This window comes from Melanerpes formicivorus, unplaced genomic scaffold, assembly GCF_026170545.1.
Source record: "Melanerpes formicivorus ecotype bairdi unplaced genomic scaffold, bMelFor1.0.p_v2 SCAF_5, whole genome shotgun sequence".
In the NCBI taxonomy this organism is placed as follows: domain Eukaryota; kingdom Metazoa; phylum Chordata; class Aves; order Piciformes; family Picidae; genus Melanerpes; species Melanerpes formicivorus.
In genome coordinates, this window is record NW_027142357.1 from 16,213,236 (window position 1) to 16,229,168 (window position 15,933).

General features: G+C 36.2%; 1 protein-coding gene across 2 annotated transcripts in view; it reads left to right on the forward strand.

The window, feature by feature from the left end:
- PDE1A (phosphodiesterase 1A) overlaps positions 1-15,933 on the forward strand; it is a 219,209-nt gene that overhangs the window by 60,311 nt on the left and 142,965 nt on the right. For both annotated transcript variants that reach the window (XM_068138424.1, XM_068138423.1), the window contains exon 2: positions 7,547-7,660. In XM_068138424.1, the coding sequence (XP_067994525.1) occupies positions 7,557-7,660 (104 nt within the window). In that variant the 5' untranslated portion in view covers positions 7,547-7,556. The remainder of the gene's footprint in view (positions 1-7,546; positions 7,661-15,933) is intronic.

A 15,933-nucleotide genomic window follows, 5' to 3' on the forward strand; every position in this document is an offset into this window, starting at 1 on the left:
TCAATAGGTACAGTTTTGGCAGTTGTTTTTTTTTTAATCAATATTTTTTTTTCCCTCTGTCCTGAGAAACACTTTGAATAAAGTGGATAAAGATATAAGAACTACCATTTTTCTATCACTTAGTATTCTTTTCCCAGTGATGGGACTGAGAAAATACCTAAGATAGGGCTATAACAACAAATGGTACATAGAGTGATCCTTCTCTAATACACTTCTTTACCTTGTGCAACATCCCCCCAGTTTGTTCATAAACTGAGCTGGAGGGTTCACGTGAACCATTTTGCTTAACAGTCATTGTTAGACTTGTGGTTAATATTTTATGTAGTTCTTTTGGAAATAATTTATATTTTTGGTCTTCAGCATTGCTTCGTGAGGGTGAATTCCATATTTTGTAAATCAGTAAGTCCCGAATTAATTTAATCAAGAATTTTAGTTCTGTTCTGTCAGTTATTAACACATATAAATTAAAATAGTTATCAAGGATGTTATAAAGTGAAAATAGAAATTTTCCTATAAACTATTTATTGTTGATTCTTATCCTCTGCCTTCCCTGATGTTTTACATGCCAGCCAACCACTACTGAATGCCCTTTTCCTCACATTTACTCTAGGGCTGAAAGAGATTTGGAGTGGGATTGGGGCTTTCTTCTCTCACTGGTAAGAAAGGTCTCAGGTACAGCGTGACAATCCAGCTTAAGAAATGCTTGTCTTTCCCAGAATATGTAGCGTAGAAAAGAAGGGGATTTTTTTTTTTTTTTCTGATAATCCAAACCTCAGATCCTTTAGCTACAGTTTAAATAATCATGGTTTAGCATTCTGTACACATCTTATGAAATTTTTTTCCAAATTTTCAAATGCAGGTTTTAGATGACTCTATGAGACTGATACTGGCACCTTACACAGAGGCCAGGGTGGGTCCTGTTAGTATCTGCAATAAAATAACTATGCATTTAGGGCATTTACAAAAAGAATCGAGTTGTGTGTTTAGTTATTTTTATTGCTTTCTTTTCTGGATCAAGTGGCTGTTTCATAGATGCAGTATGCTGCCATTACTAAGTAGATTTTTTCCTTCAATACTTTTATAACCTGAATTGAGGAGGTCATGGCCATCTTGTATTTCTTTAAAGTAAAAGCATACATGAATATAAACATTGATACCTTTAAAAGCACTGTTGTAATCTGCTTTCAAGATATCACATTAAATACTGTCTATCATCCACAACTGCACCAGATTTACACCTTTGCCCTTATGTTCTGAAAGTTAAGATTTGTAGTTCAGGTTTGAAAAGGACTGTTATGTGAGGTGTAATAAATTAATTCCACCTGTTTGGGGTCAACTGCTACTGGAAAGCTATTTTACATTGAAAACAGCTATGGTAAGAGTAGATTCTCTAATTTACATTGTAGTTGGAGATAAGACTTTTTTTTCCTCTTCTGACATCTGTTCTGTTAAAGACTTTTATAAATATCAAGAAACATTTTCTTGTTGCTATGGGCTTTGTGTAAGTAATGTGTAGCAAAAGGGAATGATTGTCTTGTTTTCTCTGTTGAGTAGCTCAAAATGAATGCTTGAAATAACCTCTTTTTTACAATAATTAGCTGAAACGAATTTACTCCATGTTGTCTTTGTCTACACATATCTTGACATCACTGGACTAGTTGTTTTCTTTGTCTGATGTAGTTCAGTGGGATAAACTGGCAAATGCTCTGAATTTTCTAATTCCTTTTGCCTTTCATTCTGTATTCTCTTCCTCTAGTTATATGCCCCATACCAATAACTTGGCAGTTACAATTTTTCAGCTGACCACAGATATTTTGTTCAAATGACTTTTACCCTACTGTTACATAATTATGAAAATTCTAATGGCTTCATCAAAACTCTAAAGAGGAGACTGAAAGTGCATGAAATGTGATAAAACAGGCAGTGGCCTCTAATAAAAGTAGAACAACTACCCTGGAACATTTATGTTTTTTCTACAATGTTCTTCTATGTTTCTATGGTGGCAGTATTGCCCTTTTAGGCATTGAAAGCTACCAATCTCATGTTGTTATGGAGCCCATTATTATCTTTGTGATTCTCTGTGGCAATTTCAATAGGTTTTATTTCAACACTACCACCAGTTCTAGCATGGGTTTTAGTCTTTGCAAAAATCAACATGCTAGATTTGTAGCCAAATTGCTTCCTAAAGAGTTCCTAAAAGTTATTATTTGCTTTAAGTAACTTCTTTACATTGACAGTGCTGCAACACTGGAACAGGCTGCCCAGAGAAATTGCAGAGTCTCCTTCTCTGGAGGTATTCAGAACCTACCTGGATGTGTTCCTGGGCAACCTGCTCTAGGTGAATCTGCCTTACCAGGGGAGTTGGACTAGATCTCTAGAGGTCCCTTCCATCCCCCTCCATCCTGTGATTCTGTGATTCAGGAATATTTCTCCTCCACTTTAGCCAATGCGTTTCAAACCCAGTTTGACTATTCATTCTAAATAAAGAAGTTAAAAGCCATCAAACATTAAAAATCTGTAATCTCTACTTTCTTGAGTTGTACTGCTTGCCATGTGGTGACTTACATGAACTACTTACAACTGCTAAAGTTCCTGTCTTCAGAGATTTTCTGTAGTCATTTTTTGAATGAGGTAGCCACAGCCTCTCATTTCCTTTCTGAAGTAGTACCATTAAGTTATAATAGGTCACTCTCAATGGGAAGACTAAGGAAAACCTCAGAACTATTCTGTACTGTCCATTTTTTCTTCACTCAACATCCAGTTTGTTTCCTAGGTATGTAAGAGTTATCTTTCATCTTAAATTACCAATGAAATTCTGCTGACCAATTTTCATAAACCTGGACAAAAACAAAGCATTCAACTGCCAACTGAGTATCTATCTTACAAAGCAGGTCAAGATGATCCTTTTATCACCCTAGCTTGAACAGTTCTCCTGCTTCATTTCACTCACTGAGTGCAACATGCTTCCCAGTGAACATTTGATTCCTTCTTGATTGACAACTGTCTGTTTTCAACACTTTTCAAACTCTGCTTCCAAGGCTTCTTTCCAAGTCCAAATGCTCACAAAACAGTCATCTTTATATCTTTTTTTTTTTTTTTTTAAATTTTATTTAAATCTTGCCACTGATGATGCTGTCGCAAGTTTTTATCTGCAGTTCTTTTTGTTCAGATTATCTGTAGCACACCTCTCATTTATTCCCTATCTCTGCAATTACTCATCTTTTTGCCATCTCTCCATCTCCCAGAATTTTTCATATTGTTTGGTTCACAGGAGTAAATGAATGATTCCTTAAAGTAAATTGAGTGAAAGACACATTCAAAGTAAACTTAAAAATAGATGTGCCTAGCTAAGGCACCTGAGTATCTAAATTCTATTGACTGCAGTAAGGTCCTAGACAACATTAGTACAGATTTAAGAAATCTTCTTTAATCAACCCAACTTGGCACTGAACAGTCTGTGAACACTCACACAGAGTCATGACAGACTTTGGGACCTGTTGACTTGTAGTAGGGGACAGTATTGAACAATCAAATATGACCAAGTCTTGATAAGTCATAAGGAGGTTTGTAAATACTTGTGCCCTGAGATCTATTGGTTAATTTTGTTGCAAGCTTTCATGGGTATTTGTTTTTCTTTTTAACTGCCTAAAAGCTTGGATAAATCTGACTCCACATTCATTACCAAGATGATATTCCATGCACACAGCAAATGAATAGAAGGTTTTTCTCCCTTCTATACTTTAAGCTTTGTACTTGCAGGATACATGAATGAATATACATTAGTGATTATATGAAGAAGTCTCAAATACAGTAAATTTGATATAGAAGAAAATACTAAAATAAATTTGAAAAATGAGATAAAGAGAGAATGTTCCTTTTTGGGTCTCCTTATTTAGATGATCTAACCACTGTTGTTATATCAATCCCAACTATTTTACCTACTTAACTGAGTCAGTGCCAATGCACTGTGTAGACCATATGTGTAGATCTTTAAAGATGCTCTTCCTCAATTATGTAACTCTACTGATTTTATTAATAAACTCTATATAGAATCTGAAAAGCCAAGATTGATGTAACAGCAATATTTTTCCATTTCCAGATTGTATTTAATTAAAGTCTATGAACTTTATTAAGACTAAATATTAATTTTCCCTCTGCTATGCTTCTTATTGATTAATAATTCACAAATCTGAACACTGCAAGCAAGCTGGGAACTCTGCTTGTGAACAAAGGGATTGCCCATAACTTCATAAATGCAAATGCAATAGACAAGGAGGAGGGAAGAATACATGGAGAACACTGTTTAGCAAAACATTCCTTTTCTGCAAGGTCAGAATTTGATGGGATCTCTGTTCTATCTTAAGTCCTCTTCACAAAGTATAGGCAATTCTTAGTGATTAAACTCCATTATTTGCAATGGTGCTGAACTCTCTTACCTGCTTTACCTGCTTGAACTGAAATGTGTATTAATACTTGCTAGATCAGGGCCAGGGCAGTAAACATACAGATCTAATACTTGCTGTCACTGTTTTAAATAAGCCTGTCTTATGTTTTTTGAGGCTTTGTTTTTTTTATTTTCATTTATTTGGGCAGGTTTTATTCTTACATTTTCAGATTTCTTTAATTGGTTCATGGCTGTCCTACAGTACTGCCACAGGGAGATTTGTGTTGTCAGGTTTGGAGGGAGGAAAGGTCCTTTCTTTCCCCATGTCTCCATAAGAATTTCTTTGCTCGTGTTTCTAAGATAACTATGTGCCTAAAAATTATTTGCTTGTTTCTTTGAAATGTTTTTTCTCTCTTCTTAAGGATGAACAGGGCACCAATTCTGGCTACTTCCATGATTTTCTAATGCCTTATTTACCTTTCTTTCTTTGTGTGTTTGTTTTGTCTCTGTGTTTCCTGCTGTTTCCTTCATTTTCAGAGACACAATTTCATTCTTTGCTGTCATCTCTGGTGTTTGGCTATATTGGTTTCTATGATAAACCTTTATGGAGGAGGCTGTTTTGTTTGTCCTCTGCTTGAGCCAGGCCAGGTGCTTCCATTCTAGGAATTTCTATTGTTGCAGTGATGTGGTCCTGCAGGGAGCAAAGTTTTTACAATTTTCCTTCATGGAGTTCTGGTGAAGTAGGAAGTATATCTGCATTTGTAGTGATATTGTTTGGTCAGTTTGTTCTGTGCTCCATCCTTGAAGGATGTTACCTGCTCATAATAGTTTTCTCCAGGTAATCAAAGCATTATATTTTCAACTACTTATTTCCTTGTGAGGGGAAGAGAACAGCTCACAAACACCACTATTTTATTGTTGTAGATTGTTGTAGAATTGGACAACAAGAGCTGGGAATACTTTATGAGAAAAAATATGCCCTTACAATTCCCCTCTGTCCCTGGAGGTTTATGTGGTTTCTATAAATACTTGATTTCTTTGTGTTACTTCAGATGTCTGGCAGTTTAAAGGCAGAGAAGAACCCAGATTTGTTTGAGATGTTCTCATTAGTTATTCCATGGAAGGATATTTATACTCTTTCTTACAAACTTTAATTTAGAGTCCATGCATACAGGACTGGAAGATTTGGAAGCTTTGAAGTGGTTCCTTAGTGAAGTTTCAAAGATACTACTGCTGCCTTTAACCAAATAAATGCTTTGCAGTTTCTGAAGAAACAGATGTTTGTATTTTTTTTGAGTGTAGTCATGTGATGCTCTCTGAAAAGTTGTCATTCATGGGACATTGAATTTCATGGGATTGACTTTTATGTGTCTGAGTCAGGAATAACTCTGGGAAAGTCCCTGAATTAGTATCAGTTTAAAATTGCATATGTGTTAAATCCATAGAAGTAAACGAAATGTACTATTTAATTATCTGCCTGAAATCAGTGTGTAAAAACATTTCTAACTGATTTGTAACTCTCACAGGGTAATGTGTGTAAAAGGTATCCTAGAAAAGAAAAAAAGATTAGGAAATTCTGAAGTGTTAGGATTATTTCAAAGCAGTGAATGAGCTGTGAGTCTCTCTTTTTTATTCTTCTGTAAGGGTCTGAGTACTTAACAATACTATCCATTTCTGCCAATTGCATCAGATGGGTACTTCTCATCATCTTTGTAAAGTTTAACATAGATAAAGCTGTCTAGTTAAAGCTATACTGAGATATGAATCTCAGATTCTCTCATCAGCTATGCCCTTAGGCTTCTTCCATTCAGCATCTGAGGACACTCATCCTCACTGTTCCATCTTGGACCCAAAGCCCCTTTTCCTGGCAGGCAGTGACACTAGTAGCTGGCAAAGCTCAGACATATTTGTTCCTACTTGGCACACATCTCTTGCCTGGATTCTTGCACAGCTCTTACACTGATTGAAACAAACATGATTACTGAGATAAGTCTGTGGTATATTTGATTATTTGGCTTCTGCTTCAGAAATGAAGATAGTTACTGACTCACCAAACAAGACAGGTCCTATTTACAGAGTACAGGAGCTGCTAAGTAAACCCAAGTCTATGGCTAAGCAAGCAACAAGGAAATCCTTTTTCTTGCCCTCTCCAGAATCCAGCTTTGGCTGTACAACTAGTTTCTTAGGTTTGCACTTGAAAGGCAGAGCTGGCAATCTGCTGCACAGCTGGCATACCATTTAGTCCTCAACTGTTTTGCTGTTTGCATGCACTTAATTGTTTTCTGCTGGCAGACACAGAGAGTTCAGCATCAGATTTTGACACATGCATGCTGCTATCTTGAAGGATTCGCAAAGTGGGCTGTCTTGCAGCTGCTGCATTTTCTTCCAGTTAAATTGACAGTTACCTACTGTGTGGAGTTGCTAGGAGAAGGTGAATAGTCATCATTACAGCATATTCCTTCAAAACAACCTGTAGAGCTCTCTGATTTCTCTTCTGCAGGAATTTTTGTGTCTTCACTACTGACTTAGTATTTGTACAGTCTTTTTTTTTTTTTTTTTAGAGGCTGGTAAATACTTATGTGTTAAGAATCAGGATAAACTAAAGAGGAAAGCTCTGGCATTTGAACATGCACTCTTTTTGTAGGGTGATGTGTCTGATACTGGCTTATACCATCTGCTTTCCTGTTGCAGACTGTTTCTTCAACCTGCAGAGCAGAAACCAGCCTTTCTTTCCTTCTGGATTGTTAAAGCCACTCACATTTATTACGCACGGCAATGAATTATAGTCCATTTTAAGGAATCATTTTGTGCTTCTGTGCATATGCTTACAGCAGAAAAAGTGTACGAGAAAGGAGCTTGAGCAGTCAGTAGCATAGTAGCAGGCTCACCCGAATGGATTAGACTCAAAGTCAGAGGATCTGTGTGTACTTGCTCTGTGCTTGGTGGTGGGGGGGGGGGGGGGGGCGGGGAGGGGGCGAAGAGTGGATTTGTCTATCAAAGTGAATAGCGTTCAGTCAGGATCGTCCCTCAGCTGTTGTAATTCTGATGTGTTTTGCTATGACAGCAGCTACTGCCTAACATGCGTGGATCTTCTGACATTTATAGTGGACTAAAGAATACTTTTACTTGCTGCTGAGCCTGACTGTAACTGTATCGCTGTAGGACAATAACGATGGGGGCTCGAGTGACAGAAACACCTCGGGAACTGGAAAGTGCTTCTATAAAGTATCAAATTGGAGGACATGCAGAGAAAATGTGGCAACGACTCAAAGGAATGTGAGTAGCTTCTCTTGGCTTTTGTTCTGTTCCTTGGGAAAGATCATTTTCATCTGTTTGTTAAAATGACTAATTAACAAATGGGACAGTTACCCCTAAGCTGTGATTAGTGTTTGCTCCCCTAACACAGTACATCACTCCCATATATAATGGTGCTTAATATCAGTCTGTATAAGGTTCAATAGCTTCATTTAAAAAAAAATATAAAAACATATATATAACTAGTGAGAGTTACCATCCAGACTGAAATGCAGGTAAGTCCTTTCATGTTAGCTCTTCTATAGCTCTGATGTGATTTTATAAAGGTTATCTTCAGAATCAGCATTGCTGGTGCTGTTTCATCATTCCTGTCAGTATGTAATGGTAAGTACATTATTGCAATTCCATATGAGGTATCAATAACTTGTCTTTTTACGGTGTTGATAAGAAGTCTGTATTAAAAGGTGCTTAGCAATTGGGAGCATGCTGTGTCTCTATTTTTTTGTGTCATTTGTTGTGGTGCTCAGTAATGCTATAAAATGATTGAAGGTCTGTTTGAAGGGGCCACTAAGCACCTGCTGTGTCTAATTCAGTCCTCTCGAATGCAAACTATCAGTAAATAAACCTCCGCAACCTGTCAGAGAGAAACTGCATCAAACTAGTGTGTTCCAAACCCCTAAACTTCAACACCTCTTTTTAAGTATTTTTCTAGTTTTTGCTTTGAAAGTTGATGTCAGGATATTACAAATAAACACGTTATATTTGTTGTTTTGTAAGCAAGGAAATGACACTCTTATCTTTGCTGGAAAGGTATTCCATAGCTAATACTGTTGAAGAGAAATGGGTTTAAAGGGCTAAAAGGTTTAGATGCATTGACTGTGGCACTGTCTGGTTCCTCTATGCACTGGTTAGAGATTCAAATGAGCTGTGTGAAAGGACGTTTCCATCATCCGCTTTCTTTCAGTAGAAAGTTGGTTTGCTTATCTGGACAGTCACTTTCCAGTTGTGACCAGGGATTTATCAGAACTGCTCTGTGATATGCTTTTGAATATTTGCTCTGAATCCTATCATCAGTCTGTTTAAGATCATTCACTTGGGAGCTGTTTAGCCCCTAGAAACCCCAGAGTGTACATAGCAGAACAAATATTTTGATAATTTCCTGATGCTGCACATCTTGCCTCTGAGTTTCCGCTACTAGAGATCTCCATCAATTTGTGCAGACGTCCATTTGTGTAGGGTCTAAGCTGCTGCTTGTGTTTGTTCTGTAAGTTCTCTGTTACCGCTAGGCTCTTGGATTGAAACATTTCCTTTCAGCTGCCTCTGGAATGGTTCCATTAAACAAACTAATGTAAATAATTAAACATTAGTGACACTCAGTACATCAGCTCCAGGAAATAAGGTTCATGCTTCTTTAGGAGCAGCTAAAATAATAGTTGGATTTTGTGGTGTATCGAAATCAAATGCAGCTTAAGTGTTTGAACACTATGAATCTTTTGAGGGTTGGTTCCAGCCTTGTGACTGTTGTGGAACATAATAAGAAAGTGCTAAAAGACTTGAATTTAAAAGAAACAGGTTATATTATTAGGTATGCACTCAGCTGGCTGCTTTTCAGACTTCCTGAAAATTTAATTTTATCTATTAACTAGTCAATTGTAAATCAGTGTCTAGTCAATATTATCAATATTATATGGGAAATTTCAGAGTTGAGTTTTTCAGAGCAGTTTTCTGTTCTCTGTTTGTAGTGTAAACATCAGTCACTAAGGAAAAGGATTCATTTTATTGATGCACAGGTATTGAAGTGGAAGTATGTATGTGGTAGAGGAGAGGGACAGGTAAGTGGAATTCCACCGATAATGTGACTTGGGAAGAATTCTTTTATAAATTATCACACAGGAGAGTTCTTTTATCTTAAAGAAGGGAACTGGTAGTGAAATTGAGTGTGTGTGAAGCCAAATTACTGAGGTTTGAAACACACGTGATTTCAACACAACATTACTGGATTTTGGCATTGAAGAATGCTGATTATCTTTTTTGCAAGACAGTCATTATTTCTGAAGGAACATTGGATTTCACTTAGGTAACTATCTGCATAGTATTTAAAAGCCAGAATGGGTCCTTCCGTAAAATGAGCTTTTACTTTCTATTAGCATTTCACCTTTTTGTGAAATATACATTTAATTATGGATTTGGCTACAGAATCTCATATACACTTAACCTTATATGTTTTGGGGTGCTTTTATTGTTGATACATTACTTTGTTTTTTCCTTTTTTTTTTTTTTTTTTTTTTTTATAATACAGACTCTTCTATGAGGTAGTTGAATTGATTAAGCTTATGGATAAATGAAATCCCTTAACTGAATGCCCATTGAGAAAATTTGGGTATCATAGAAGCTTGACTGAAGGGCTTTCCATGGATTTTCTTCTCTATAGGCTTGCAGAGATCTTGCTAACATAATGCTCTCCCAAAGTGGACCAGGACAGCAGCAATAAAAGCTTGGATAAAATGAAAACCATACCTAACATTTATCATGTACACGTGGCTCTACAGCCAAGCTCTGCCTTCTGCATTGCAAGTAAAAATCCAACTCTATTTTCTTTACATTGCAATTGCAGTGGTGCTGCAAACAATGAGATTAGCTGGCAGCACTGGTCCTGGGTTTATTGATGCCTAAGTGTATGAAACACGAACTCACTGCAAAGGGACTTATCTGTGAACATGAGTTGTGTACATTTCTGTCTTGACTGGAGCTTCTGGTCTTTGTACTTAGACATTTTCAGTATGCAGGCTGCAGGCTTCTAATGTCTTTTAGTTCAGGGAGAAAGCAAAAACAAGTAACAAGTAACAACTAAATAACTCATGTAATAGTATGGCTTATATAATTCTTTGTTATATAAAAGAGTAAAAACAAAAGCCATTCAAGCCATTTCTGGAATTCCAGCTGTCTGGCTGAAGGGCAGTGCTGTACACCTTCCACTTCAGAAGACACCTTGTCACAGCCTAGGAAAGGGATCCTTCTCAGACCCTTTAATGCCGCAGTTGGAATTTTTCCCTTAGTGTTTCATTCTCTATCAGTTGTAATACTTATTTAGACAGTAACTTAATTTCCAACTTTTATGTATTCTGGTGTCAATGGGACCAGAGAGTTTGCTGCCTTGACAGTTTATCTTTGATAGAGCATGGTAGTGGGTTGTGAAAGGGAATCAGCCTTTTTGAAGTGCTTTGATTCATAATCCAGACAACCAGATTTAAAGCAGAGTTCAGTATGATTACTAGCCTTACAATATTTTATATTCTCCTTAATCTGCAGGTAGATTTAACTCTGTATTCTTTGTTATTTTGTGAAGTGGTGCTGTCTGTTTATTGTATATGTTGGCTCTTTGCCACTTCACTCAGTGTCATCCACAGAACTGTCTGACCCTCCCCACCTTATCTTATTTTGCAAGCAGACATCTTCTTTACAAATAACTTCTTGTATCCCTACCACTGTTGATTTGGGGTGAGTTTAGTTTATGAGCATTGAATTAATTATTGAGAATATAACTTGCTCTTCACACATATGCGTATTTGATGGAATTGTCTCTAAGAGGCCAGAAAATCTCTGAAAGGAAAAAAGTTAACATCCAAGGTCATAAGAGTGGGGAGGATTACACTTCACATGCTATTAGATTACTTTATATAATAGTATAGTATTGCAATAGTATAATAGTAATAGAATAGATTACTTTATGTAATTGTTACTGATTTTAAAAGAGACTATGTTAATTGTTACCACTGTCCTAAAACTAATTTGTGTTAACTTGGATAGGAAAAAGGATTTGAGGAAAGGCATAAGCTTCTTTCTTTACCTTCTTCTATTTCTTTTCTTCCATGTCCAACATAATAGATCCAAATTTCTGCAGAAAGGAGACTCTAAACTGTTTTAGACACTAAAAGGGATTGACTTGTAGACCCAGATTGTTCATCCTAAAATGCTGCAGTGACAAATGCATATCATTGCATGCATATGCATCTTTTAGAGGAAAAAAGAGGCCTTGGTCACTGATTTGAAGAAACTTACCTTGATGTCAAGATAAGTAGAAAAATGGCTTCTTCCACACCTGCTTGCTGAATTATTGGAAAAGAGAATGCTTTTAAAGGCATGAAATAAAATCCAAATTAGTTAGGTCTAAAAGGGACCAGAATAGGTAACTTCTATTAGGGTAGCTCATCCAGTCCTTTCACCAGATTCATGGATACTGGTGGAAGAGCTACAGAACGGTTTCCAAAACTTTATACAACAAAGACATCTTCCCCCTCCCCCGCCTAAATTCCATGTTCACATTTTATTTTATATTGCATTTGGTGTTTATTTATTGTCCTTTATTTGTGTGTTCAGTTTGCCTCAGCTACAGAATTTCAGTAGAGGTTAACTGAAGAGATTATCAGAACTTAATATTTTATGAGAGAAAGGTTTATAAATTTGTGAGTACTGAACAATCAGAGAACACCTAGAATTACAGGTGGATAGCTATGATAAAAATGGCGAGACAGAAATTGTCACTTACTGCTACCCACATTAGGAATAGTAATGGAGATCAGATATACATTTCCAGTAGGTTTTTACTTGTAATGTGTATTTTTACTTTTTCTGAATGTGAAAACTTTTCTTTAAAGGAATGTCTTAAGCTCTTAAAAGTAATCCAAATTGCAGCAATTTCTCAATGGAAGTAAAATTAAAGCTGCTATTTGTGAAATGTGGTTTCAGAAATGTTCTGAACAGAAAACTGAAGAAATTATATACTGATTTACGTATTGATTGATATGTATCCCATTAGGGCTATAATTATGGTAAGACTTCTATTATAAATAGTGAATGACTTATTTTGATTTTGAAATAGAACTGTTTCTGTGTCTGAGTTATAAAAGGTAAACAATTTATAGTTATAGCTTTGTAACCTAAAAATATGTATATAATCATATTTATAATATGATACATGCTAGGATTTTCAGTAACTATAGATATTTTAACTGCTTAGCATTAGCAATTTAAAGAGCTTTTTTTATCTGGTCATATTAGAATAATGATATTACTTTGCATCTAGAATGCCATTTCCATTATTATAATGTATAGGAGGCAGAGAAGTAATTTTCTGGTTCATACCAAGTTTTTACTGCAGTTGCTGGCACATATCAGTGCTTTCACTGGATAAGAATAAATGCTAATCCTCCAATTTACTTTGGGTAGGTAAATTACTGTTCTTATAGAAGCCTTACTAGAAAGTCTTGCAAATTGAAGGAGGGGTGCACAAGCCATAATTTGCCTATGATATCACTATGAACTGTAGCAGCATATCTTTATAGGTCTTACAGTCCCTAAATAATACAATATCATATTGAAATTCCCCATTCCTAGACCTTTAAATGTATATGTACACACATCCCTCATGTATGTTTCCAATTAAAATTCAGTATTCTAAGAACACTACAAAACAAACTAAAGATAACATTTTATGAAGCAGACTGCTAAGCTGCAATTAAACAGTCTCAAATTTCTGTTCTCTGTAGTTTTTTTTTTTTTAGCTTAGACTTATGAATCTACTCATGCTACTTAAAACACTTCTAAGATTTCCTAAAAGATGCTTTCTGGGATTATTTAACTTACAAATGTTCAATTCAGATGTCTGCCTAGAAGGATATTGCATATAATCCACTAGACAAATAATTACTTTCCTCCTATTTTGAACTCCTGCCAGCTGCTTGTGCAGGGCCCCTTGTTTGCCCTACAGACCAGCCAATTATTGCAAACATTTCTTTCAAAAACTTTATTGAAGCCTGTTACAAAATGATTAGCAGTTTCTCACAGCTATTGGTCAAAAACTCAGAGTTCATCCTGCCCTCCCACATGCAATTCCCAATTTCTGCTCCACCTCCACGACAGAATGAAGTCAAAATAGGATAGGCAAAAAAAAAAAAAAAAAAGGCGCCTTTTGTCTTGATAATTATATAGAGTTAGAAAAATGCAAATGCCTAAATACTGAAATTACATAGTTACCAGTGGAAATTATAATAAAAATAGACATTGACTTCATACATTTGAAAGAAAAGTATAACCTCAGGTTTATCAAAATTGTGCCTGACAGAAGTTTTCCTGTAAGATGTCAAAATAATCCTTTAGGAGTGAACTAAGCATTTAGTACTGCTCTGTTTTGTTTGCTTGCCATCCCACCTGGTTTACTCCTGATATTATCTCTGGAAGAGAGCTAGAACAAATCAGTTGTAATTATTTCTGTGGCCATTTACTGGAGACTATTAGAAAACTAAGACTACAATTTTAGATCTATTGTATGGTAGCAAATCCTCCAAAGATGTATTGATGTTGTATTGTTGTATCCAACGTGCAAATCTTCTTTTTGTCAAAAAAACCCAAACAAAACATCCAAAGTCCCTCAAAAGGAAGCAAAATCAACCAGCCATATACCAAATGGGATATGGTTGACACAAAAAGTGCAAAGTGATGGAGTATTTTACTCATTCCCTGGTGACAGCAGATGTTGGGGAACTTTTTTGATTTTCCTTTACTCCATTCCTACACAATTTCCTAGAATGGTTTCATGAAGTGCTTGAGGTCACCAACAAAATTAATAGAACTTTTAAAAAAAGGTCTCATATACAGGAGCAACAGAGGTGATCAGACCTTAATATAAATTAAATCCTTGAATTTTACTAAGAAGACAGAAAAAAACCTGAGTAATTGTGACTAAAAGAAGAGAGAAATTAGTATTCTGCTGTGCTTAAGGGAAGCAAAACAGTAATCGGGTACATCAGTCACAGTGTTACAGCTGAAAATGAAATGACTCGGTTTTCATGGTCCATAAAGCTTTATAATTAGTCAGGCAGTGTTACAGAGTGAAAAATCCAGCCTTCTCCCCAGCCTTCATTTTCTTGTAGAAAAAGTACTTAGAATTACTTGTAAAAGCATTCAGTATCTCTTAAAGCCTGCAGCTGGCTGCAGAGTTTTCTGTGGCTCAGACTGTAGACACATATCCTCTGAGTACATTTATGCCAGGTGCGGTGTTCTTAAGGGAGTGTGTGACTTAATCCTGAAAGTTTGGGTGATTCTAACAGCCAGCATATGTAATTTGATAAATGTACATCAAATATTCTTAACATGACTTCTTTGGGGTTCTACCAGAAAAGTGTTCTTTGGGCTGACTCCCCTTTGTCAGCTGTATGGTCCTTAAAAGAAGACCTATTTCAGCAGCCACCATGCATTAAGTTGTCTCCCAAGATTTATTCTTGTCTCCCAACTCCAAGCTATCTTTCTTAGCTGTGCTAGTATGACTGGTTTTGATGCCATGCAGGGTTTCCTTCTGTGTTAAAAGTAACCTGTAAGAACTTTTTTTCACCTTACTGTAAATATAAACTTCAGTCAGTTTCTAGGTTGGATTCCTTCTGTGTTTCCATACCTGGTCACATCTTTACAATGGAGGAAGCTGTTTAAGGGTGGGAATATCTGAAGTTAAAGGAGCCAGTCCTGCTTGAACAGGTCTAAAACAAAACTGTCACAGTCTTAAATTGATCGTGTTTTAAATCCTTAATTCTTTGATACTGTAAATCCTACTCTAGGATACTTAATACTAGGTCAAGACATGACGTGAAGTGTTGATCTAATATGAACTTGCCCTGAGGGTTCAATTTTGTTCCAATATTTTTGAAAGGCTAATGTTGAGCTAGCAGATTTTATGAAGATCAAGTATTGCCCATGTCAGTCCACCCTTATGATCCATCAGATAACATCTGTGCTCCTGTAGCCAACAGAAGGCTGGCTTGAAAGAAGGCCAGTGTAAACATCTGTGCTGTGTATTTTGGCTAATTCAAGACAATTGTTATCACATATTTGCACCTCAACTGAATCAGTTAAATGTTACTAGGTAATCTATAACTAGCAGTATACAGAACTGTAATCTAACCCCCCATAAGCCTATTGTTTGCCTTTGCCACCACTGGCAATATTTCTGGTGTATGCATATAAAAAAAACCCCAACAAACAACAAACAAACAAAAAAAAACACAAAAAAAAAAGTGCTATATGAAAATTTGGTTCTTCTTGACCTGAATGCCGTGTGAATGAGTACTTAATAGATACTATTATGTAGCAGCAATTCAACCTGCCAAGCATAATTCAGATAATATTCGTTGCAGTGTTTTTTAACAGGGAGAGATCTAAAGGAAGATGTTTGTCTAGGAAAGTGCTTACACTCCATTATCAATGGTTTGACACTGGCTGCAGTTTGTTTGACCCAAACCTTCTCC